The following is a 24,955-nucleotide window of genomic DNA, read 5'->3' on the forward strand; positions in this document are numbered from 1 at the left end:
TAGTGTAAGAAATGAGTGAATTACCATGAATCTGATTATTTAGACAGTCTCAGGCCTTAGGTATGGTGTTGGGCTCATTCATTCAAGACATTGAACGTCTGACGGTCTATACTCAGTAGCTGTTCTGAATGCTGGAGCCGACACAGTCCCTTCTCTACTGACAGTAAGTGAATGAACAAGGTGGTTACCGATTGCCGTGAGCATTATAAAGGGAATAACTAGGGGGATTTGAAGTAAAGGCATTGGGAAGGAGAGTGGAGATGGCCATCAGGAGGCATTGCTTCTTTGGAATGAGGCCCTGGGGAGATAGAGCTGTGTCATGTAGAGGGTCACAAGTGTTGTGTTCTATGGGATGATAAGAAAGATCCTTCTGTGTCTGAGTCACAGGAGCAGGTCTTTGTGGCTAGCAGATAATGAGTGAGGAGAGAAGTAGGCAGGGATGCTAACATGTGAGTAAGATGGACAGGACAGGTTGCCATGGTGATTGAAGGAAAGAGCAAAGGTAGAATTAAGTTATGTTGAAAACATGTTGTGAATGTCCTAGGTAAACATGTTACTGCTGGCCCAAGAGGGATGATAGCAAAGGTGAACATAAATAATCTTGAAGTGTTTGGCAATTAGAATTAACAAGATTTGCTAATAGGTTGGTGGTGGCCTGAATAATAAATAATCTGAGAGATGTTCATTGCTTAGTTTCCAGAAGGGGTAAATGTTACCTTATTTAGCAAAGAGAACATGGCACAGCCAGCCCAGGAGTGGCACCATCCCCCATTAGCTGGGCCCACCCCATCAACCACTAATCAAGAAAATGCTGTAGACTTGCCTACTGGCAAATCTTACGGAGGCATTTTCTTAGCTGAGTCCCTCTTCCCAAATGACTCCAGATTGTGTTAAGTTGACATAAAACTAACCACACAACACCTAAAGCACTTTCATCAATTCCAACAAACTCTATCCATTAAATGATAGCCCCCTCTCCCCAGCTCCTGGTAACATCCACTGTATTGTCTTTTCCTTCATTTGCATATTTAAAGTACTTCATGTAAATGGAATCATATACACTTGGCCTTTGTTCCTCAATTATTTCATTAAACACAAATTTTCAAGGCCCACCCACATTATAGTATGTATTAAAATTTCATTCCCTTTTGTGAGTGGATAGCATTGCTTGTTATTTTAAGCAACCAAATTTGTATAATTTGTTACAGTTGCCATGGGAAACTAATTGATGTGATGAGGGAAAAGAAGATGTAGGGGTGACTCCTTGGTGTTTGGCTGAGAGTTAGATGGACCTAGACAGGAATCTATAAACACAGCAGATTAGGGACAGGCTCTGTTCTAGGCCACGTTAAATTTGAAATGGCTGTTCTGCCTTCAAAGGACATGCTGAGGAGGCAATTGGCTGTGTAACTTTGGAATTCTCCCTAGTGCTGGGAAGTTGCATTTGGGAGGCATCAGCAGATAGAAGATTCATAAAGAAAATTAATGGGTTGTGCTCACCCAAGGAATGTGTATACAAAGAGAAGAGGAAAAGGTCAAGCCAGCATCAAAAGGTGAGGCAGAGTAAGCCAGAGCAGCTGGGAAGGGGCCAGTAGAGAAGTGCCAGAAAACTTGGCTCAGAAAACTGAGAACCAGTTTACCTAGAAGAGCATGGCTAGTCAGGTTTTGAGCAAACAGAAGGCCAGAAGAGGGTGTTGGATCCCCTGGGAGTTATAGATGGTTGTGAGCTGCAGTTTAGGTGCTTAGAATTGAACCCAGGTCCTTTAGAAGAATAACCAGTCTTCTTAACCACTGAGCCAATTCCCCAACCCCACTGGGGCAAGTTCTGCTGTGAGATACAAAAGAAGATGGGATAACATACAGTTTTGAAACCATTTGAAGTGGAAGTTACTGTGGGTAGTTCTGGCTAACAAGACCCCAAGCCTTAATAGCTTTAAACAAGTCCTTGTAGTCTGTTCCATGATTTTCTGGTTAAGAATTTGGTCAGAGCTTGGCCTTGTGGCTCATTTACTTCAGGTGGCATTGGCTGAAGTCACAGGTAAGAATCAGCTTTGAATGGGCTGGGCTCGAGAACTCAGGTGATTTCAATGGCTGGTGCTAGTCTGAGGATGGCTAGAAGGTCTGTTCTATTGGGCCAGTTCACCTGGCTAGGGCTGCTTAGGAGAACGTTCAGCCAATTGGACATGGCACATGGTCTGTGGTCACCTATGCCTGGAGGTTGCAGAGTGTGACTTCTGCTGTGTTCTATGGTCAGTCCCACCACAGGCCCACCCAGATCTAGAAGGAGACGATATAGATCCCACCTCTTCAAAAGAGGACAACTTTTAGGGATCAGACTCAGGTCATCAGAACACCGTTCAATAATTTGTAGCGATGGTTAACACCCCTATCAAGGCAGAGTACATTTACAGGCTGGACGGGAATGTGCCAGGATGCTGGGAAAAATCAGTCATACTTAAGGGAGAGGAGATTGCAGGGGTGAAACCCTTCACAAACCTTAAGGGGACGCTCAAAAGGCTGGAGATGGGATACTCTTCTCACTGAGACAGGAGGGAAGAAAGTCACAGAGAGGGCAGCCACAGTGGCAGGATGATACCACACTGCTCACCAGCGTCCCAATGAACACGCTGGCCGAGGTCGACTGATGAGAACTGAGAGGAAAAGAAGACACAGCAGAGAAGCTTCAGAGCTGGGACAGCAGGTGTTTGTTGTTTTTGTTTTTGAAAGCAGATTTTAATAGGGATGGCATTCTGTCATTACTGAAAATAACATCAATTAGAAATATGTGGTTACTTATCCCCAATAACGTATTAGTAATCTTGTAACTTTATTGCTAATTATCAGTTTTCTAAGATCTTTACGGAACCTGTGAGAGAGTCCATATCATAGGAGTTGCTGACTATGCTGGTTAGTTAGTGCTTGTCAGTGTGACACAAACTAGTCACCTGGGAAGAGGGACGCTAAACCAAGGAACTGACTCCATCAGACTGGCCTGTGGCATACATACACAAAAACATACATGCATAGGCATAAATTTTAAAAAAATAAAAAAATCATTAAATATTGTTTATATTTATTTTATATGTATGGGAATTTTGCCTGTATGTAGGTATGTGTACCACAGCCATACATGTGTGGCTGGTGTGTATGGAGGTTAGAAGAGGGTGTCAGATCTCTTGGAACTGGAATTACAGATGGTTGTGAATCAACATGTGGGTGCTAGGAGCCAAACCCAGGTCTTCTCCAACAGCATCAAATGGTCTTAATCACTGAGCCATCTCTGGCCACACTGAAAATTCTTTTTAAAAAGTCCGACATCACTTCTTAGACTTTTGGCTAAGATCAAGTGTAGTATCCATTCTTATCAGTTAAAAAAAAATCTGGCAAGAATCGGTTCTCAGAAATTTACTTTAGAGGCAACGTCTTTTTGTAAATGATGAAAAGCCATGTTTGTAATTCTTTTTTATGACACATATTTATTTATGTGAGGTGGAAAATAGGGCACTATGGTATGTGTCTGGAAATCAGAGGATAACTTTTAGGGATCAGATTCAGGTCATCGGACTTAGTGGCAAGCACCCTCCCCCACTGAGCCATCCTGCTCACTTCCATATTTGTAATGGTTGCCCTGAAATTTCTTTCAGGAGTTTAACACACACACACACACACACACACACACACACACACACACACACCACACACCAATCATCAGAGTTTTTTTTTTTTTTTATAGTTTAATGTATTTTAATAGTAAACTTACAGGAACAGCACAGAAGACAGACAACATTAAAAACATGTACTTGCATGTAGGACAACTCAGTTAGAAAAGTATAGTGAATGGATGGAATCTACTGTATGATAAAAATGCTACAAACACCATTTAGTTGCCGTCAATAAGAAACTTATTTTAAAAAATCCAAATGCTGGCATTGTCCAGAAAATTTTAAAAGGTTTATTTATAATTGTTATAAAGTTGAACTGTTGAATGTGTTCACTGAAACATTTTCCTTGCATTAATGTTTTACATCTTGCATTTATATTAAAAATGCACACACAAATGAAAATGGAAAAACTGCCAATACCTGATTTCTGTCCCCTATTTTTCCACTCGCAATCATATACTTAGGTACCTTTAGACCCCATGGAAAAAATATCTAACATTCAGAACTACTGATAACAGGAAGAAGAGGAAAAAAAATTTTGAGAATGAAATGTTTCCCCTCATAGTGGACTCTTAAGCACGTTCTCCGCGTATGCAGCGTGCTAGCTGGATATCTTTTGGCATAATTGTTACACGTTTGGCATGGATAGCACACAGGTTGGTATCTTCAAAAAGGCCAACCAGATAGGCCTCACTTGCCTCCTGCAAAGCACCAATAGCTGCACTCTGGAAGCACAGATCTGTTTTGAAGTCCTGCGCAATTTCTCGCACCAGACGCTGGGAGGGGAGCTTGCGAATCAGCAGTTCAGTGGACTTCTGATAACGTCTGATTTCACGGAGTGCCACAGTACCAGGCCTGTAACGATGAGGTTTCTTCACCCCTCCAGTAGAGGGCGCACTCTTGCGAGCGGCTTTAGTAGCCAGTTGTTTCCTGGGTGCTTTACCACCAGTGGACTTGCGGGCAGTCTGCTTTGTAGGAGCCATGGTATGGGCACCTCCTTACTTACCCCGCTCCTCCTTCGGCTGGAGCTCTGCAAGGGAGAGGCGGCACTGGCGTTAGGGAGTGGCGGCGGCGGTGGCGGCTGCGAACACAATTCAGTTTTTTTTTTTTTTAAATTACTCATTAAAATTACTTTATCAAAATCTCATTACTCGCCTTTGTCTTGGATATTTCCAAAGACTGGGTCATCTTGAGAATAATGTGGTTTTGTTGATGGTGAGGACATTCTAATGTAGATAAGACCTTGCTGAGGATTTCCAAGGGAGAATTCCAGGAATGTTTTGGGCAGTACCAGTGTGAAAGTTCACAAGGTTCACAGAATTGCATCACATTTGGCACGACTGGTCTCTTATCTCCACACCAGCAACTCATTGGGGCCCACTGACTATATACGGTATACTTGACGGCTGGACACTGCATTTCCATCTACTCAGCTCACCTAGCTAGAAATGTGGGTTCAAGCTTGACTCTGTTCCCCTCATTGTACAAATTCACTAGTTCAGTGTTAGCATGATCAGGAATGTGTTCAGGTGTAGGTTCAAGAAAAGCTACTTAATAATGGGGGGAATTCATTACTGTATAATGAAGCACTTAGAAACATCCTCTGTCCTTTGTCAGTCAAAACTGGCAGAAATGAATAATGTCACAAATGTAGCAGGTGCAAGCTACCATTTTCCTTTCAGCTGCTCCATGCTGCCACGGGAGCTTTCTGTGTGAGAGGTGTGTGCTAGCTCAGTGTGTTCGGCTCCTTTTTGTTCTGTTGCCGTCTGGCGGCAGGATGACTGCAGAGCCCCCAAGTGTTGCCTCTACATTCTGGACAGGATGAACTAGAAAGGTGAAGTATAAACAGTCTTTTCATCAAGGAACTAGATGGTCACAGGGATCTCCACAGCATACTCAGGCCTCACTGGTCAGAACTAGGTCAGAGGTACATACACCTTTATCGGCCAAAGAAGATGAGAGGTTGGGAAACAGGGTCGTCAAGGTTGGTGCAGAGCAGTGAAGATCCACCACTGGGGCTGGACACATTGACTCCATCAAAAAGCAAGTTCTGTTACAGAGGAAGGAAGGAAAATGGCTTTTGCTCAGAGATAACAGTCTTGGCCACAACAGCAAGGTCTGTTTGGCTCTGAGATGACTTGTTAGTGTCCTCCTGCCCCACCTACTGGCTTAGCTCTGGCCCGCCCCTGCACCTTCCAGTGTGGTCTGCCTTCCATGGCTGACCATGGGCCATCATGGAGAAGAGCATTGTTCAGTTTTCTCCATTGATAATGTCTGCCAAGCTCGACTGAATTCCTGCTCCTCTCTCTACTCGGCAAATCTTTTGTTGACCTTCAAGGCTGAGTCTAAATATTCCCCCTGAGAAACTTTCCTGACGGGCCCTTGACTCTACAGTCACAAACTATCCTCTGCTTTTTGGTTTCATGTGCTTTTTATTTATTGTGTTAGTGCTTTAGGCGGCGGTGCTTGGCCCTGCCATCTCTCTCATTCTCACTGTGTGTAACCTGAGCAGCTAGCACAGTTCCTGGTGCCTCCCACATGCCTGTGGAAGAGGCAGTGGCCTGTCTCCCAATATCCACTCTCACCATTTTTATCAGTAAAATAACTTTGACTTCTAGTTGAGTCTGCGGCCACTTTGAATAAAGAGCAAATACTTCGAACTCCCTTGAAGAGAGCTAAAGCCATGTGACATGCCTGGAGCCATAGCTGCCTTCTTAGACCAAGGGATGACTTTGGGACTATAAGCTGGATATGGTGGAGTAAAAAGATGCACGTGCTGGGTGGTGGTGGTGCACGCCTTTAATGCCAGCACTTGGGAGGCAGAGCCAGGCAGATCTCTGTGAGTTCGAGGCTAGCCTGGTCTCCAAAATGAGTCCCAGGAAAGGCGCTAAGCTACACAGAAAAACCCTGTCTCGAAAAACCACAAAAAAAAAAAAAAAAAAAAAAAAAAAAAAAAAAAGCACGTATGTGGACTCCTGGCTTGTATCATGATTTGTAGTCCAGCCTTGACTACCTAAGGAGGTTTAGAAAGGAAGAAAGTTTCCCTAAGTAGGGATTTGTTGTGGAATATTAGTTTAAGATGTGTTACATTTGTGTATGCAGTAGAATATTTGTTTAATGATGCAAAGATGTGCTGCCTTCTTTTATGTTGCATTTATTTAACTCTGTAAAGCTGTGTTAATTTGTCTGCCTAAAACACCTGACTGGAGAAAGGATAGGTGGGGCTGCCAGACAGAATAAAGAGGATGAGAGATCTAGGCTTGAGAGAAGAAAAGGAAGAAGTGAGAAAGGAGGAGAGGAGGACACCAGGGGCCAGCCGCCCAGCCAGACAGCTAGTCACAGAGTAAGAAGGGAAGAAAGATAGATAGAATAAGGAGAGGTTAAAAAAACCCAGAAGCAAAATGTAGTTAAAGAGAAACAGGAAAATGTAAGTTAGAAAAGCTGGCTAGAAACAAGCCAAGCTAAGGCCAGGCATTCATAAGTAAGAATACAGCTCTGTCTCCATGTATTCATTTGGGAGCTGGGTGGCAGGCTCCCCCAAAGAGAAACAAACAAACAAAAACAAAAACCACCTGCAGGGATTCAACACAGAAAATTTTCTGATAGCACAAAATATATATGTATGCTTTAAAATAAATTGATTTAGACCAGGCCTGTCATTGTGTGCCAGTTACCCCGGCACTCAGGAGGCTAAGGCAGGGGGATCTTGAGTTTGAGGCCAGCTTGAGTTGAATAGTAAGAGTCTGAAAATAAAAAAGGGCAGGGAGGCTAAGGATGGGGGATATAGCTCAGTGATAGCTTGCCTCCACATGCAAAGCCTGGATTCTATCTCCAGCACCGTAAGGGGAAAGAATTGATCTGGTTGAATTACAATAGCTGAGCCCTGCCACAAGAAAATGATTGCTTGCTGAATATACTAGGTTCTTATAACAAGAAATCCATGGAAGTCTGCTTAAAGGGTAAAAGGAACTTATTAGGAAAGAAAATACACTAAATGGAACAGAATTGTTGCAGGGTCCTGGAAGGCTTGCAGATGCCAACGACAGAGACAGGAATGGAGTCTTTAAAGCTGAATTTTACTCATAGAGCTGGCCATCTGAGAGGACAGTAGATTGACATCTACAGACCTCTCTGGCATCTCACAGCCAGAAGGCAGATTATAGGTAGGGATCAGGAAGGGGTCAAGGGCAGCCAATCATCGTGGAGCTCAGGCTTGCCCCTCTGGTCAGGTAGTTAGCCCTGTTTTTGAGAGTTAGGCTGTCTGACTCTCATTACTATCCCTGCCCTCTTCTTCCTCCTGTGGACGTTTGGGCTCTTCTCAAAATGCTGAGTCCAGTTAATTCAATGTCTGTGGTGTCAACTTTGTACTCTTCCTGAGTCATCTGGGCAAGGGGTGGCAGTCAACTCAAAACACATGCACCATTAACAGTGGGCATGTGCTAAGCTATAGTAATGCAAGCCAATCCTTTTTTATGATATGCAGTACAAGAGCATCTTTAAAACAGAATGCAAATGTGTCCCCCCAGTCACCCTTCTCCTCTATACACAGTAGGCAGGTCATGGCTCACAAATGGCCTCCTATCTGACTGACCACACACCCGTCCATTTCCTACCTCCCAGTAATTTTAGGTTTGCAACTCTCTATTTTACAGGTTGTAGGAGGGGGTTATTTAGCAGCTGGTCAATTGCTCTCCTGGTGAGCACTTGAATTTCCAAAGTCAGCTACAAAGGGAGAGAAAGGTCAGTACAACATCTTACGCTCTTCCTCCAAAGGGGCTTGGTTCCCAAGGGAGAGTTGTTGCTCTCTGGCGTGATTTGCCATCAACCATTTGCTAGCAACAGCAAGGCTTGGGCCAAGTGTTTGTTGCAGGTCTTTGGCTGGCATTTGGTATCCTTTCCTTTCCTCTGGTGCCCACTCCTGAGTCAGACTTGCAAATGAGTGCCATACTGGACAATACTTGGCACCTGAAGAGTTGTTCAGTAAAAAATTTGGCATTTGAGATCTAATATAAAGTAATTGGAGGGGAAAATCCCAGGATTTTGTGGATTTCACCTTGATATGTTCTGCAAAAAAATCAACTCAGGTATTACCTGCTGGTGGTCGGGATCTGAGTTAGGTCTTTTCAGGTGACTTAGGGGTTTCTATTGCTGTGATAAAGACCACGACTTCCTTACACTTACAATTGATGTCATGAAACACCATGACCAAAAGCAACTTGGAGAGGAAAGGGTTTATTTGGCTTACACATCCATATCATTGTTGATCATTGAAGGAAGTCAGAACAGTTCAAATAGGGCAGGAACCTTGAGGCAGGAGCTGATGCAGAGGCCATGGAGGAGTGCTATTTACTGGCTTGCTATTCATGGCTTGCTCAGCCTGCTTTCTTATAGCACATCCCAGGGATGGCACCACCCACAGTGGACTGGAACCTTCCCCATCAATCACTAATCAAGAGAATGCTCTGCAGTCAGGTCTTATGGAAATATTTTTTCTCATCTGAGGTTCCCTTCTCTCCGATGATTCTAGCTTATGTCAAGTGGACATAAAAACGGCCAACACAATGATCGTAAGCAACTTGGGAGGAAAGAATTTATTTCACCTTACAGATGTAGTCCATCATGAAGGGAAGAGAGTGCAGAATGGAACCCACTGTCAATGTTGACAGCGAGCCATAATGAGTGAAGATACTCAAGCTCCCTGACTATTGTTTGGGGCTTCCTCTTATGGACTTCAAGAGGAGAAGGAGTTGGTTACTAAGGGGCATAGAGTGGGCAGTTCTCTATTTTAATGAATAGGTTTGGATTATATAAGTCTTTGCATGTTGAGCATTCCTGTTTCCATAATGCATCTGCTATAAATCATATGCCTCCAACTATACTTAGGCATAAGATTGTAAAAAGGGGATTCTCTCTAAAAATTCACTTGGGGACATAGTTTTGCTTATTGTTCATGTACCCCCTGAGTAGTTCAGCCTGGGCTGAACCCTGCCTCCTGCACCCAGCCATAACTAGGAATATATCTGAGTAGAACCTGGTCAAGAGGGAGGAGAAACATGTGGAGAAGGCCGTGCATGCAGCTCAATATGGATTTGGGGCTGTAGGTTGCTAACAGGCTTCCAAGGGCATTGTTAGAAAAGGTCTGTCTCTCCCTCTCTCTCCCTCTCTTTATTTCTGTCTCTGTTTCTCCCTGTCTCTCTCTTTCTGTGTATTGCCCAAAAAAGGAGAGTTACAGATAACTGAACTATTCTCTCCTTTTCCCTGCCACACAAACATGCTATCATGAATAAATACAACCTAGAATTCCTGGCATAGGAGCCTCAAATTCACACTGAAAATCAAGAGCAGTGTTGAAGAGTGTACTCCAGAAGATGTAGACTCAAAACCTTTTCCTGTGGCTAGCTTGTGACCTTGACAAGCTGCTTGACCTCTATGCACAATCCCACTGTGTACTGGAGCTGGATTATCTTGGCTGGGTCACCTGATGTTCACATTTTCCTTCTGAGTGTGTGTCCACTACTGTCACATTAGCTGTGCCTTGAGTCTTTACATCATAGGAATTAGCCAACCAGCATTCCCCATGACCACAGAGTGTCTAACCCCATGACCACAGAATTTCTAAACATTTCCCAGCACACCATTTCTAAATGTGTGCAGTGGTGCTTATAATGCGTACTTGACTGAGGGGATGAATGGAGACAGCTTGTGGGAGGCATGAAGCACAAAGGATAGCCCTTAGGACGTCAGCATCACTCCATCTCTCTCTGAATCAGTCTCTCTCTGTCATGACCTACAAGTTCTATGGTTGAGACTGCTCTTTGGGGAGGCAGAGGCTGGTTTCATCCACTGTCACATAGCTTTGCATAGCTACTTAACCTCCTGGTATCTCTCCTGGTCAAGGGCATGGCTACCAACAGTGCAGCCTGTCTTCCTAGCGTGAAATGTAAATCACACAGCCAGATGAGCTGAAGGCTGGGATGGCATTTGCACAGGCCTCCTTCCCTGTGCCTTAAGTCTCTTGCTGACTCCATCCTGGTGTGGGTCTTGTGTCTCTGACAGATGTGCTGGCTGATCCTGGTGTGAGTCTGGTGTCTCTGACAGATGTGCTGGCTGATCTTGGTGTGGGTCTGGTGTCTTTGACAGATACCCTTTAAGTAGCAAGGCCTCAACTTGAAAATTGCGGGTTTAATACTTGGTACCTGGTCTTCAACAGCAATGAGGAAATCCACGCTGGAAGTGTATGCCTTCGGGAAAAGACATACTGGTTTTACTTTAAAAAAAAACAAAAAACAAAAACAAAAACTAGCAGTGGTTGTCAGAAGTTGGCCTGACTTCCAGTCCAGGTTCTTTGAGGAGAGCCAGAAAATTGAGTAATAGCATAGAGACCTAGTCCCTTTGTAAAGACGTCAGCTCTCTTCAGTTCCCAGAATACCCACTGTTACAATGCTGTGCTGCCAGGAACATGTCCTTGCTCTCTCCTAATGGCCATATGGCACACTTGGGATCCAGCCAGGCACTGCTCTCAAACTGCCCCCCCCCCCCTTCCAGCAGTGGCTTCCCTGTTACAGTCTCTATGGAGGGTCACCAAGGCTGTTCATGATGGTGCATTGTTTGGATCATGCCACGTAGGCTTTGGAGCCTTCCTCACAAAGGGCTCTGCCTCCTCCTCAGGGCCCACTTTTTCATGTCATGTGATTGCAAATGTTGGGGGGTACTCCTGGAGGCTTTTCTATACCTTCTAATCCGGTGGCATTAAGGCTGGGTTCCATGTGACTATGGGCTCAGGGATGGCTTAATTATTAGGGTCCTAGTCTTTGTTCAGCAAGAGCAAAGATGTCTGAGAAGTTTCCATATACACTTAGGTTTACGATTATATGGACCAGCTTTGAAATTATGCTTCATGCTTGCCAGGCATGAAGCTTATCAACGGAGATACATCCTCAGGCCAAGTAAAATGATTTTTACTTAGGAAATAACTATTGCAAACACCTTGGATCCTAAGGCCACTGACTAAAGGACTAACTTTCAAATGAAAAGACTCATTTCCTTTTTAGGACTCCAAACCCAAATTGAAAAAACAAACAAACAAACAAACAAAACCCCCCAAAACTTTTAGTGAGGTATTTCTCTGTCTCTCAGACCTCTTTGGTTCACCTCTACCTTATCCATCTAACTCTGGGACAGCCAGTTTCCCAGAGCTGGTGACACTTTTCTACCAGTGTCAGTCTGATGAGGGGGTGCTGACTTTGTGGGTGGGTGTGGGGGACACTGAGTCACACTGGACTTGCAAGTGGGGGATACTGAGTTTCGTTGAGTAGGAGGTGGTTAGCGCCTCAATGCTGAGCAGGGAGGGAAGGTTGACAAACTCGGCTTTGGATCCTGGTTCCACTGCTTCAGCCATATGACCTCAGGGCAGTTCTCCTAGTGAGCTTTCTTCTGTCAGTAGAACAAGTGGGCAAGCTCTACTTGCCTCCCCCTATGGGCCGATGTGAGAAGTACATTCCCCATTAAATAAAGAGGTGCTCTCAGCATCCAACTATCAAAAGCTGAGGCCTTGGCTCTTCCTTTCTCTGGATATGTATTTCTTTCTTTTCTGGTGGTTTCTCAAGATCTAGAAAGGGACAAGTCAGGCCACAGTAAGGACAGGACAGGGAATCTGATGCCGGTCGGTGAGTGAAGAGTGGAAAGCAAAGGTTCGGAAAAGTTCCAAGTTGACCTCTTAGGACTCAAGGTCAAGCACTCTCTAATCACCTGGAAGAGCTAGAATCCTGGTGTGCAGAGGCACCTGTTAGACCTGTCTGGATTCTTCTTTCATAGCCGAGAGAATGTTCACTTTCAAACAGAGAGCAGGCTGGATAGGATACAATCAGACTGTATTCAAACCCATATAAAATGCAACTTTAAAAGTCATATAAATAATACAATGCAGATTTCAGTATCTGTGGCAGATAATACAGCAAACGGTGGTGGGGGGCACACTTTAATTTAGAATCTCACTGAGGACAAGTCACCTGACCTTTTGTACCCGAATGTTAAAAAGAAAAAAAGGGAGGAAGGAAGGAAAGAGGGAAGGACCGAGCTGTTCTTTGCAACTGTGGCATTTAAAGTTTTCTTCTCACACCGATTTATTCCCTTCAGAGGTTGCTGTGTAAGCACAGGAGGAACACTACTCAAAATTGCATGGAATTTGGATAGAATGCAGCCGGTTCCTCCGAGCACTTCATGGACATGTCAGCGAACTATGAAAAGCTAAGGAGGGACTGACCTGAAGGCTTGGGTTTGGGTAAACGAGGCAAGCTGAGCTGTCTTTGGTGACATGTAATCAAGGAGGTCATTGTGACCAGGGCCTGAAAGATTTGTCTAGACTCTAGCAGGCGAATGTTTTTTGTTTGTTTGGGAGAGTCATTATGGAGCCCTGGCTGGCTTCAAACTCATAGAGGTCTGCCTGCCTCTGCCTCCTGAGTTCTGGGATTAAAGATGTGTGTACAGCACCCAGCCTCCTGTCTAGGCTCCAAACAGTAGAGGCCTGGACAGCAGAGGAACAACCACCACCATGCTGACTGCATGCACTTAACACCGGTGTCTGCATAAAACTTTCCAAATTAAGTTCTTCAGGATGGGAACCAGAGCTTCCAATGCCTAAAGCACTTCTGAGCTAAGTTGAGCCCCAGAAATTCAGTGGGTGCCTGAAGGCTCATGAGTACACACCTCTAAGGAGAGGCGAAAAGAAACCTCCAGAAGGTTCCTCTGGCTCAGGTCTGTGGTCTCCGGCCAGGACTGTCTCCTGACCCCTGGAATTGCAGAACTCTCACTTCCCAGGTGGCTTTGTTGGGAAACAGAGCAACAGCCGATGTTTAAAGAGCTCTGGACTCCAGCCAAGGCCCTGAAGCGTGCAACCTAGGAGGGAGGCAGAGTTCAAGTGGAGCTCTTCCTTCTGTCTGTGCAGTCTGAGTTAGTGTGGAAGGAGAAAGGCTGTGTATGAACAAAAGAAAACACCTTCCTTTAGCTCTGATGCTGTGTCCCACCTACTCAAAACCCACTCATTCCCCTCTAGTGAGAAAACCAGGATGTGACATTCAGGCAGCTGTCAAGGGCTTATGCTTGTATGTAGCAGGGCAGGGATGACATAGCAAAACGCAGCCCCCAAGAATCTGTTGTTGGCTTGTGATTTACAAAGCTAAAGCTGTTTAGGGAAAATGCCAAGAATCAGAGAAACAGATTCCACCCCCAGAACTCTGCTGAGTGGACAAACACTTCCCACCACACAGACCAGCCAGGGCTCTGGAAGTAGCCACCCATTAGTCCTCAGAACTTCACCACAGTGGACTCTAGGAACAAGTCTGCCCTCCTTTCATTGCTTGATTGGAATGGAGGCCTTACTGGACTCTGAATCCTGTCCTGGGTGTTTTCGTCTTTTTGAGTCATTTTTAATTATGTGTGTGTACGCGTGCATATGTGTGCATGTGAGTGCAGGGACTCATGGAGACCAGGAGAAGGAATCAGATCCTTGGAGCTAGGTACTGGGAACTCAGTTAAGGTCCTCTGGAAGAGCAGCAAGCCCCCTTAACTGCCGAGTCACCCTTCCAGCTCCATGGAAGGTGGTTTTTATTAACAGAGATCCAGTCCGGAACAGAAGCAATTGAATCATGGATCTTGGCTAAGAATGGGCTTCCCTGTATCCCTTCAGTACATGTCTTTAAGAAGGACTTCAGTGTGTCTATGGGATTCCCTAGGAATGGGGCTTCTAGTCTCAGCAATAATTTGAGGACCAAAGGTTAGACCAATGGCCAGTGGTCACCTTAACAGATGTGACAGCCACTGTAAACCGATGATGAAGACCACTGTAATCCTGTTCCTCCCCACTCGTCTCTTTGACCGCCAGAGAAAAGGTGCCATTTTGACAAGATGAGAGCTATGATCAATTCTGTTAAGGAAGGACCTGAGTTTCTGGAAGGAGATTTGTACTTACAACATGTCGCTTTTACCCTTCTGTTCTCACTGCTGACTTACCATGAGGCACACAGGCAGAAGGTCATTTGCTCGTTACTTACATGTGCTTGCAAGGTCACAGAGCCCGCGTGCCATGCTGGGCCTTAGAGTAGCCACAGAGTAGCAGCCCCCTCTCTCCCCACCCGCTCATAGGAAAAGCAGCAGCAGCCCAGTCTGCTGCTGGCAGTTTGAGGCAAAGTCCTGTGGAAGGGATGTGCTGGCAGTGTGTTCAGGGGAGCCAAGGAGCTGGGCATCTGGTGGGAAGTCCGGAATCTACACATTGGGAAAGCCACAGGTCCTATCCATCCTGGAAGGTCTCCTACCTAGGTCCACATAGGCCAAGTAGGCCTGTCTCACACTTCAGTCTTGACCGCCTGTCAATTTGTGAAAGAGGTCCTCATCGAGCGTTTCGTTTTGGTCCTTGGATCGGGTGGACAAGAAAATGTAGCCACCAATGTACTGGTGCACAATCTTGCAATCCGCACTTAGGCAGGTGAACGCGATGGAGACATTTTGGTCAAACTCGATTGCCACCTGGAAAAGTAAGCCATGGATAAACTTAAGTTCTGGCAACTAAGGACGAGAAAGCAGTTGTTAGGCTTGGGGTAGCCCCCAAAGCCGAGGACTATGGAAGTCCCCAAAACACCACGCAGAAAAAAAAACGGCTTTCTGAAACATGCCTTTGCTCTTTGCGCCCTCTTGTGGTACTAACTCTGATAGTGCCTTTGCTCTTTTAGAGGTAAGGACGTCCCAATCACAACAGGGGCAAGACACTTTGCAAGACTCTTTTTTGTTTGTTTTTTAGAGACAGGGTTTCTCTGTTTAGCCCCGGCCATCCTGGAACTCACTCTGTAGACCAGGCTGGCCTCAAACTCAGAAATCCGCCCGCCTCTGCCCTCCCAAGCGCTGGGATTAAAGGTGTGTGCTAGCTGGCTTCTAACTACTGCTGACTAGTTTTGTGGACTCTTTCAGAGGAGGTCTCACTGTGTGTAGCCTAGGCTGGAAGCCCTGAACTTGCAGCGACCCTCCTGTCTCAGCCTCCTAAGTTCTAGGATTATAGATGTGAGCTACCATTGTGGGCTGCAGACTCTTTAGTGGAGAATAAAAACCCTGCCTTCGTTCTCCAGCAGCCTCTGCCCGTCAGCCTTTCCTCCATGAAAGTTACAAGTTCTAAACACTAAACGACTTAGAGAATGGCCATTTCTCACCTCTCCACCCTGGGATTTCCTGCAGAACATTAAAAATGACTGAAACTCACTTCCCACTCCTGGACAGTAATATTAAAATGCTTTAATATATTAGATCTGTTTTCTGGCCTTCAGTCTATGCATGTGTGCCCAGACAGTTAATATTGCTGAGGGGTATCCAGCATTCCGAAAAATAGTGTGGGTCTCTTACTGCTCCGTCATGTTGATGGTTTTCTTTTAGAAAAATGAGAATGTAAAAGGAACTATGGAAGATAGATTCTTATGTATTTATTTTGGTGTATGTGGTGGGGGGATGTGGGTATGTGCATGCACCTGTGTTCACCCATGTGGAAGCCACAGGGCATGGCCAAGTGTTTTCCTCTATCACTCTCTACTTATCCCTTTAAGACAGGGTCTGTCATGGAACAAAAGCTCCATATTTGAGCTAGCCTGGATGTTCAGCAAGCTCCTGGGATATGCCTGACTTCACTCTTCCAAGCTGGGGTTACATGTATTTATAGTCATGCCTAATATTTTACAGATGCTAGGGATTGAAATCCAGGTCCTTTGTGCTTACCCAGGACGTACTCTTAACCATTGAGCAACTCACCATCCCCCAGATAGATTTTTATACCAGCAGCATCAAATTGTTCCGCGTTATCAGTAGGATTCTAAGGTGCCTCTAACTTGATCTTGACATTGGCCTAAATATGGTTCCTAGGGTGTAAAATGATGGCAGCCATTACACAGCTGTGGGTCAAGAGCTCATCTCACAGGACAAACTGTTTTGGGCCGTCTCTGGGTAGCCGTCTCTGGGTAGCCGTCTCTGGGTAGCCGTCTCTGGGTAGCCGTCTCTGGGTAGCCGTCTCTGGGTAGCCGTCTCTGGGTAGCCGTCTCTGGGTAGCCGTCTCTGGGTAGCCATCTCTGGGTAGCCGTCTCTGGGTAGCCGTCTCTGGGTATCTCTATTGCTCCTACAGCACTATTCCCTTTGTGGGCCTGGAGTGTTCTCTGGGTAGGCAACTGAGATGGTGGGTCCACAGGTAGTCAGTCCTAGCTCTTGGCAGTTAGATGAGGCTTTTTTTTTTTTTTTTTTTTTTTGGCTTTATTTTGTGTAGGAAACTGCCCAGAAATGTATGCTAGTATTTTAATAGGCTATTACCACATGTTCCGGGCTCATGAGTTCTAACTATAAAGGCACCCGAATCTTGCTAATGTACATCTATGGGTCAGCTTGGACTATCAGAAGCTTCTACCTCACCTGCCGGATTTCCCAGTTGACATTCCACTGCTTCATATTGGCGAATCTCCATGTTGTAACTGGAATCCCAGTGACTGCATCGATTCTGATCAACCTGTTGTATGAGACTCCCAGAATGTCATCTTTCTTGCTTCCTTTAAATCTGAAAATAATAGTGTTAATTAAGAGAACAACAGTTATTCATATATGTTTTTAAAAATAATTTATTGTTATTGTTTGTATGCAGGATGTGTATATGTGGGTGCAAAACACACGTGTGAAGGTCAGAGGACAACTCTATGGAGTCTGTTCTGTCCTTCCACCTTTATGTGGGTCCCAGGGACCTCAAGTCACCAGGTTCATGTGGCTTTTATCTGCTGAGCCAGCTCTCTGACCCCACACAGTTTCTCAAAGGTGACCTCATAACATTTCTAAATTATCTCAGAAGAAAAGTCAATAAGCAATCTACGTTCTGAAGGAGGGCACTTTTGTGCTGATAGAGAAGATATGAAGAATGGAAGGGAATGAAGGTTTCCCTGAAGACATTCTTTAAAAGAAAATGACATCAGAGTAAACAAAATCAGAGGAAGTCAAACCATGTCATACAAAATTAGCACCACAGCATTCTAGTCTTGGGGGGTAGACTATTCCTGACCAGCAGGGAGTGAAGAACACAAATAAAGGATGTCCATGTGCCAGATAAGATAACAGAGGAAAGCAAAGTGAAGAGGTGATAGGGAGTTCTAGCATGAGGTCATTACAGTTGTAGATAGAGGTCAGAGAAGAAGGTGACAGAACCAAAGAGCTGATGCCTGGGGGTGAGTGAGCTATGTGGGTATCTGGGAGGAAAAGTGTGGCAGGCAATGCAGTATTGCAGCATTACCACTTATGCGTATAAATGAGGATGCTTAAAGACTGCCAGGAGGCCAGGGTGACTGGCACAGTATAAGAAGGGCAGAGGAATGGACACAGAGAGCTAAGCTGTAAAGACATGCTGACTCTGAGTGGGGCAGAGGCTTAGCATGGACTGCCTCAGGTTTTAAAGGAATCACTCTGGATGCTCCTAGAAGACAAGGCTAGAAGCAGAGAAACTAGGTAGGCCCAAGTGGTGGTGAGATTCTGGGTGTGCCCTGAAGGCAGAGCTGGTAGGATTTGCCAGTATACATGGTGTCAGTGCGACAGAGACCATGCAGTCAAGAATGACTTGGGGCACATCTACAAGAAAAGTGGGGCTGGAGAGATGGCTCAGTGGTTAAGAGCACTGACTGCTCTTCCAGAGGTCCTGAGTTCAATTCCCAGCAACCACATGGTGGCTCACAACCACTTGTAATGAGATCTGGTGCCCTCTTCTGGGCTGCAGTCATACATGGTGTACACATAATAAATAAATAAATCTTTAAAAAAAAAGAAAGAAAAAGAAAAGTGTTATTTAGTGAGGTGCAGGATAATTCAAGGAGGGGCAGCTTTAGGGGAGAAAGGCGTTTTGGACATGGTAAGATGAGATGCCAACTCATTAGACACCCTGATGTGGTTGGATGGGTGAATCTGCAGTTTAAGAGTGGATTTGTGGATCAAGATACACACCCCAGAGCAACAACTCCTTATATAAAGGAAGCCAAATAAATGACTGAGCTATAGTGTGAGGAGTGGTTTAAGTTCCATGAGCTTGTGCATTCTAGTATTCTAAGAAACCAGGGAGACAAGAATGGACCAGGACAGGAGATTAAAAGAATTGGCCAGGGAGGGAGGAGGGTAACTAGGGAGATCTGCTGTGTTGGAAGTATAGGTCCAGGAGGAAGGCATGCGCTGTAGAATATTATTTTAAGGTGTGTTACTTTTGTTTATGTTGCATTTGTTTAACTCTGTGAAGCTGTGTTACTGTACCTGTGTAAAACACTGGATGGTCTAATAAAGCTCTGAACGGCCAATAGCAAGGTAAGAGAAAGGATAGGTGGGGCTGGCAGGCAGAGAGAATAGATAGAAGGAGAAATCTGGGAGGAGAAAAGATTAAGGAATGAGAGAGGAAGGAGGAGGACATCAGGGTCCAGCCACCCAGCCACCCTGTTGGATTTGCTCAACAGAGCAGGTCCAGATACCCACTAGCAAGTCTCCAAGCTGAATCTTGGGAAGACTAATGCAAATACCCAGGAGATAGCATAGGAAGAGGGGAGATTAGATGCTGGGCCTGACTGGTTTACATATCCCTGCTTCCCACTGTGTGGTGATGACCTCTGAGTTACAGGTAAGCCTGTGCCATGTGTGCATACGTGCACATACACATGTGCTCATATGTGAATATCCAATGTAATTTGTCCTCTCTCCATCTTTTTCCCCCTTTGTGCTTGGGACGGAGTCCAGTGCCCTCTCACTGTGCTACATCCCCATTCCTTGATGCTTTGCCTGGCTATGTAGCTCAGGCTGGTCTGCAGGTGGCCTTAAACACACATGGTCCACCTGCCTTTGTCCTGATTGCCAGGCTGATAATGGTGTGCCACCATATGTCATTGCATAACAACTCTTTGTTGTGGTGAATAAAGCAACAGGATTTTGTGGGGGACAAAGAGTGTAAGCAAAAGTTAAGTGAGATGTGAATAGAAGTGAATTGAAAAGTCTGAACACATTCCCTTGCCGGCAGAGGCTGGAGGAACCAGATTTTTGGAAAGAACCGAAACGTACACAAACTGTATGTTTGTGATTGGCTGTATCTTACACAAGTCAGTCAACTGCGGTTTGAAATGAGGTCGTGATCTACCACTTGCTGTACCAGAGGATTAGGCATACATTTTGCTTAAGCACCGGTCTCCCTTACTTGGACTCGGCTGCCTTAAAAAGGAGTACTTGAAGTTGGGAAAATGATTGGAGGGAAGTGGGAGGATCTGGAGAGGAAGGCGTGGCAGAAGGTGGGTTTGATTAAAACATCAATTCTGAGCCTGTCTATGTACACCCTCGAGAGCCGTACTTTATATGGTAGACACAGCCATTGTACCAGTGCAGATGACCAATGTCAGTGTCCCTGACTATTGGGTTGAACTTGGACAAATCATGTAACTCTTTTTTTCCATAGAGAGACATGTTCTCATCTGTACAATACAAGAAGGTGATAATAGATGAGTCACATACAGGGCATTCAGACCCAGACATTTTCTGTGATCCACAGGAACAGTGTCTTTTCAGAAAAGGCCAGGGAACATGATGCGTGTGTTTGCTAGGACATCTATCTGGAAACCCAAAACTCTACAAAGCCCTACTATGAGATCACGGCAGGGAGGGAAAGTTGATGTGAAGGAAGGTCACAGGTGGCACAAACTCAGGAGTGGACACTCTCCTTTTGGTTGAGCACAGGCCGTTAGCGTAAAATAATACAATGTGTAAAATCTGAACATTTCTTTTCTCTCTCTCCTTCCTTCCTTCCTTCCTTCCTTCCTTCCTTCCTTCCTTCCTTCCTTCCTTCCTTCCTTCCTTCTTTCTCTCTTTCATTCTTTCTTTTTTGGCTTTTTGAGACAGGGTTTCTCTGTGTAGCTTTGGTGCCTGTCCTGGATCTCACTCTGTAGACAAGACTGACCTTGAACTCACAGAGATCTGCCTGACTTTGCCTCGCGAGTGCTGGGATTAAAGGCGTGCATCACCACCGCCCAGCTAAAATCTGAACATTTCCTTTCCTGCATTTAGCTGAGTTTTGGGGGAGTGTTGACTCACTGAGCAGAAGGTATGGAAGATTCTTAAGGGCAGTCGGAGTACTTGGAGCATTTATGAAAGGGCAACATTCTAAAATAAGAGCTTGACATTCTAGGCTGAGAACAAAGTAGGCTTCCAGCAAGCCATCTATGGCTGAAGGGAAAGTGAAAAGACCCTGTGATTACCTGACGAGGTAGTAGGTGAGGCCGAACTCCGGTAAGGACTGCCATGCCTGGATGAACTGCAGTTTGGCTTCGACCAGAGGCATCTGGGCCACGTTATGGTGAGCTTCCAGGATCCGGGCTGCCAGCTAAGCAGAAACAGGAGACATCAAACTCTGCTTCACATTTGCTAATTGCTTTCTAATCATTCCTCTGGCTCTAGATCCCCAGTGAGAACAATCCATCCAGGGCTCCACTTAACTCTGCACAGATGGCTTGTTCTATTAATTAACTAGTTAGTTCATTCACTTTCTCCTTTTGGCAGAGTTGTGAAAATCACTGAGGAGGAGGGGGAGGGCCAAGATCAGTTAACACACACACACTTCTAAGGTTTATGCAGATGGCTCTCTCCGGTGTTGCTTACACTGCATAGGTTCACCTGTGCAAACTTTAACCCACTCTATGGGAGCATAAATTTGATTCTTAATGGTTTAACTCTGGATTATTACTCTATCCAGTCCGCAGTAAAATAATCTCTAATTCTGTCACACTGTTTACTACCCAGTGCATTGTCAAATTTCTAGATTAACCTATTTTTCATGATGACAGCCTTAATTGGACAGAGCCCCTCCTTTTATTTTAGAGCCTAAGTATTGTAAACAACCAAGCAGGCGAGAACCTGTTTAGACTTGTGCTTTTTTGCACAGCGAGGCGATACTAAACAGTCTGGGTTCATGTCCATGCTTTCGATACTGGAAGCCACAAGAGGTGATGAGGTCCTGTTTTTCATCTTCAGAAATGAAAGGATGCTGACGACCTCTGGCTGATAGGAGCTGTCTGCCATGGTTTTACCCTTTGATGCCAAGATGCAGGCAGCCATCCACCGGGCATATTGATCCTCCTGAAACAAATGTCAGAGGGCTTAGAAGCAAGTCCTCAGTAGAGCCACCTTGCTACAGATCAGCAGAGATCTTAGCCAAAAGGGTGAGAAGCAATAGAGGCCTTGGGCTATGATACAAAACTAATGTTATCCGATCACAGAAAGATGTGAAGCCGCACTCTTTCTGAGGGCTGCTAGCTGCTGAAGATAACACCCAGCAAGAACTTTTGAAGTGTGTCCTGTCAGCTTTGAACAATATTTTAAAATAATTTATCTAAGTATATCTTATGTGTATTGGTGTGAAGGTGTCAGATCCCCTGGAATTTGAGTTACAGAGAGTTGTGTGCTGCCATGTGGGTGCTGGGAATTGAACTTAGATCCTTTGGATGAGCAGCCAGTGCTCTTAACCTCTGAGCTGTCTCTTCAGCCCCAGCTTTGAATGATTTTGCAAAATAGTGCAAGGAGACAAAGGAGTCCTGAGCAGTGCAGACAAATGAAACCCCAAATTTCCTGAGAGCTTCCTAGACACGATTTCCAGCTTCATAACATGGGTGACATCCATGATGAAGAACCCTACCCCAGGCTTTCTGTATTGTTTGTATCCTCATCTGTCCTAGGTAAAGATTCCAACTCTAAGGAGACAATCAGGCCTTGGATGGGATTTGAACCGGTCAGTGGAGTTTCTATTGCTCTTTAATGCCTGTGCCAGGCAGCCTGGGACCCAGAATAAATACAAAGTCAGCTCAAACTGAAGCAAGGAGCCAAGCCTAGGTAGACTTGCAGTTTAATAAGATGCAGCCAGCTAATAGCAGCCTGGAACATCAGACTCCTCCAGCCAGAATTCAAACATTTTTAGAACATCAGTGCAACACTACTTACCATGTATGTTACAGAGCAGCAGCTCAAGCTATGACCTCTATGGGGATGCATTTACTACAGTTCTATAGAGGAGACTTCAGTTTTGCAGTGATCCTTTCAGTACAGAATTCAATACATCACATATAGCATTTAGTACTTGCTATAATATAGGTGTTGTGTTAGGTGCTTCAGCCTATGTGTAGGCTAATGTATGTGTTCTGAGCATGCCTAAGATAGGCTTAGTTGGGATGTTTGCAGGTTAGGTGTTTTAAATGCAATTTTGACTGAACAGTAATTTTAATTTATGATGTGTTTATGAGATCAAACCCATTATATGTACATCCACACGTATCTGTGTATTTTGCTCTTAGTATTAAATTTTATTTATTAATTGTCTTGGGGGGTAGGCACATGTGTATCCTGGTGTATGAGTGGAGGAGATCAGAAGACGACCTTGGGGAGCCAGCTCTTTCCTTCCACTGTGTGAGTCCTGAGGCTCGAACTCAGATCACTCAGTTTGGCAGCAGGCACCTTTACTCACTGAGCCATCTTGCCAGCCTCTGCTTAGTCTTAATACAGAGGAGCTGATGAGATTTAGTGGCTCTACTTACATGGTCACATCTCAAATACACTTCATTCATACCGTCGGCGACAGGGATTAGTAACTTGATTCCAAATTTTCTCGCTGCTACATTTACATCTGGAGCAATTTCACAGCCTGAAGAACAAAAAGCAGGTCAAAACTGAGTGCTGAGAAATCTGTTGTAATAAATACCAATGTGTATCTACAGCTGAGACATGCCCATGAGTCAAAGCTGGAGGAGCAACCAATAACAATAATTCAGAGAAAACTAATTAGGAATATAAACAACATAGATAAAGAAAATGATTCTATTATTTCCTTTAAAAATCAATTGAATTCATTTTTAGGATGATATTGGCTATCTTGTTAGGAGCAATTACAAATATATATATATATATATATATATATATATATATATATATATTATATATATATATATATTTTTTTTTTTTTTTGAGACAAGATCTTAATGTGTCCTAGGCTGGCCTTGAATTGGCTGTGTAGCTTAGGCTGGCCTTGAATCCATAATCCTCCTGCCCCAGGAGGTTAGCCCCTCTCCTGGTATGAATAAAAATGTAAAAGCGACCAAAGCAGAAGTGACCCTCTGGTACAATGACTGTAGAGCTGAGTACACCGGCTGGTTAAATAACCCAGGGGGCTGAGACGCCACTGCGCTCAGAGTCACTTTCAGCAACGAGAACGGGCGCTAAAGTCACTAAGACTGAAACATAAACGTTTCATGGCATTCCTCCCCAGCCCGTCTCTGCAGTGCTTAGGATTGAACCAGGAACCTTGCACAAAGTACATGCTCTACCACCGAACCAACTCCCAGCCTGGACACAACTGACTTTGAATCAGAAAGCCTCACACGCTGGGTGAGAAGGGAGAGCCCAGCACAGACCTCATGCAATGCCCATGTCCTGCAATGCAGAGGAGCTGCTGTCTGGCAGGCAGAGAGGCTCGGAGTTCTTCTGCATCCTCTTGGATGCCAAAGCGAGGTGCAAAAAAACTCTTACCTCTAATGTTTAGTTTTTCTATTGGCTCTCCTTGTTCAAGTTCCTTATTTTTAAAGTAGGCTATTGATGTGTCTTTAAAGACAAACCAGTATTGCTTGAAAGCTTTTAACATTAGCTTCTTGGGCCTGCAAATTAAAGAATAGCACATATATAAACACTAGTTGGAACTGTAGAATACATTGCAAATATTGGGATAACATAGTCTTTATTGTTAAAACAATTTTCAAATTTCTGATTTTACTTCTACTTTTTTCTAATGGTGCTGCGGATCAGACCCAGGGCTTTGGGCATGCTGAGTAAGTGCTGTCCCACTGAACTGCATCCCCAGCCCACTAACAGATAAAAGCAGGAAGTGAAACGTTGCTGTGTGATGTACACATTGATGCAAATTAATTAAAAGGCCCAGAAGTCATGTCAGACCTCTTGGGTCCATGTTCTTCCTCTGCCACCGTGGGACTCCTAACAGTGGGAGCAGGACCTGTCTCTGACTCTTTTGCTGGCTTCTGGGACCCTACTCCTCATACTGAGTCACCTTGTCCAGCCTTAATACAAGGGGGAGGTGCTTAATCTTACTGCAACTTGATATGCCGTGTTTTGTTGATACTCATGGGAGGTTTGCTCTTTTATGAATAGAAAGGAGGAGTGGATGGGGTGGGGCAGAGGGGAGTTGGGGGGAGGATTGAGAGGAGGGAGGGGAAACTGTGGTCTGG

General features: G+C 44.8%; 2 protein-coding genes and 1 pseudogene across 3 annotated transcripts in view; 1 reads left to right on the plus strand and 2 right to left on the minus strand.

The window, feature by feature from the left end:
* The first annotated feature begins 3,316 nt into the window (after positions 1–3,316).
* Positions 3,317–3,426, plus strand: LOC118583335 (annotated as a pseudogene).
* Positions 3,427–4,033: 607 nt separating this feature from the next.
* LOC118581178 (histone H3.3A-like) lies at positions 4,034–4,660 on the minus strand. The gene has a single exon (XM_036183145.1). The coding sequence runs from the start codon at positions 4,643–4,645 to the stop codon at positions 4,235–4,237; it is 411 nt and encodes a 136-aa protein (XP_036039038.1). The 5' UTR covers positions 4,646–4,660; the 3' UTR covers positions 4,034–4,234.
* Positions 4,661–13,099: 8,439 nt separating this feature from the next.
* Positions 13,100–24,955, minus strand: part of Fermt1 (fermitin family member 1) — a 42,624-nt gene continuing 30,768 nt past the window's right edge. Inside the window, exons 10-16 of one of the 2 annotated variants that reach the window (XM_036186667.1) lie at positions 24,246–24,370; positions 23,258–23,364; positions 21,588–21,809; positions 20,933–21,057; positions 17,094–17,235; positions 14,972–15,182; positions 13,100–13,631 (exon numbers count right to left, since the gene is read on the minus strand). In XM_036186667.1, coding sequence (XP_036042560.1) covers positions 15,009–15,182; positions 17,094–17,235; positions 20,933–21,057; positions 21,588–21,809; positions 23,258–23,364; positions 24,246–24,370 — 895 coding nt within the window. In that variant the 3' untranslated portion in view covers positions 13,100–13,631; positions 14,972–15,008. Of the gene's footprint in view, positions 15,183–17,093; positions 17,236–20,932; positions 21,058–21,587; positions 21,810–23,257; positions 23,365–24,245; positions 24,371–24,955 lie in introns of both variants that reach the window. The other variant, XM_036186666.1, reaches the window with a different exon arrangement.

Source organism: Onychomys torridus, chromosome 4, assembly GCF_903995425.1.
Source record: "Onychomys torridus chromosome 4, mOncTor1.1, whole genome shotgun sequence".
NCBI lineage: Eukaryota > Metazoa > Chordata > Mammalia > Rodentia > Cricetidae > Onychomys > Onychomys torridus.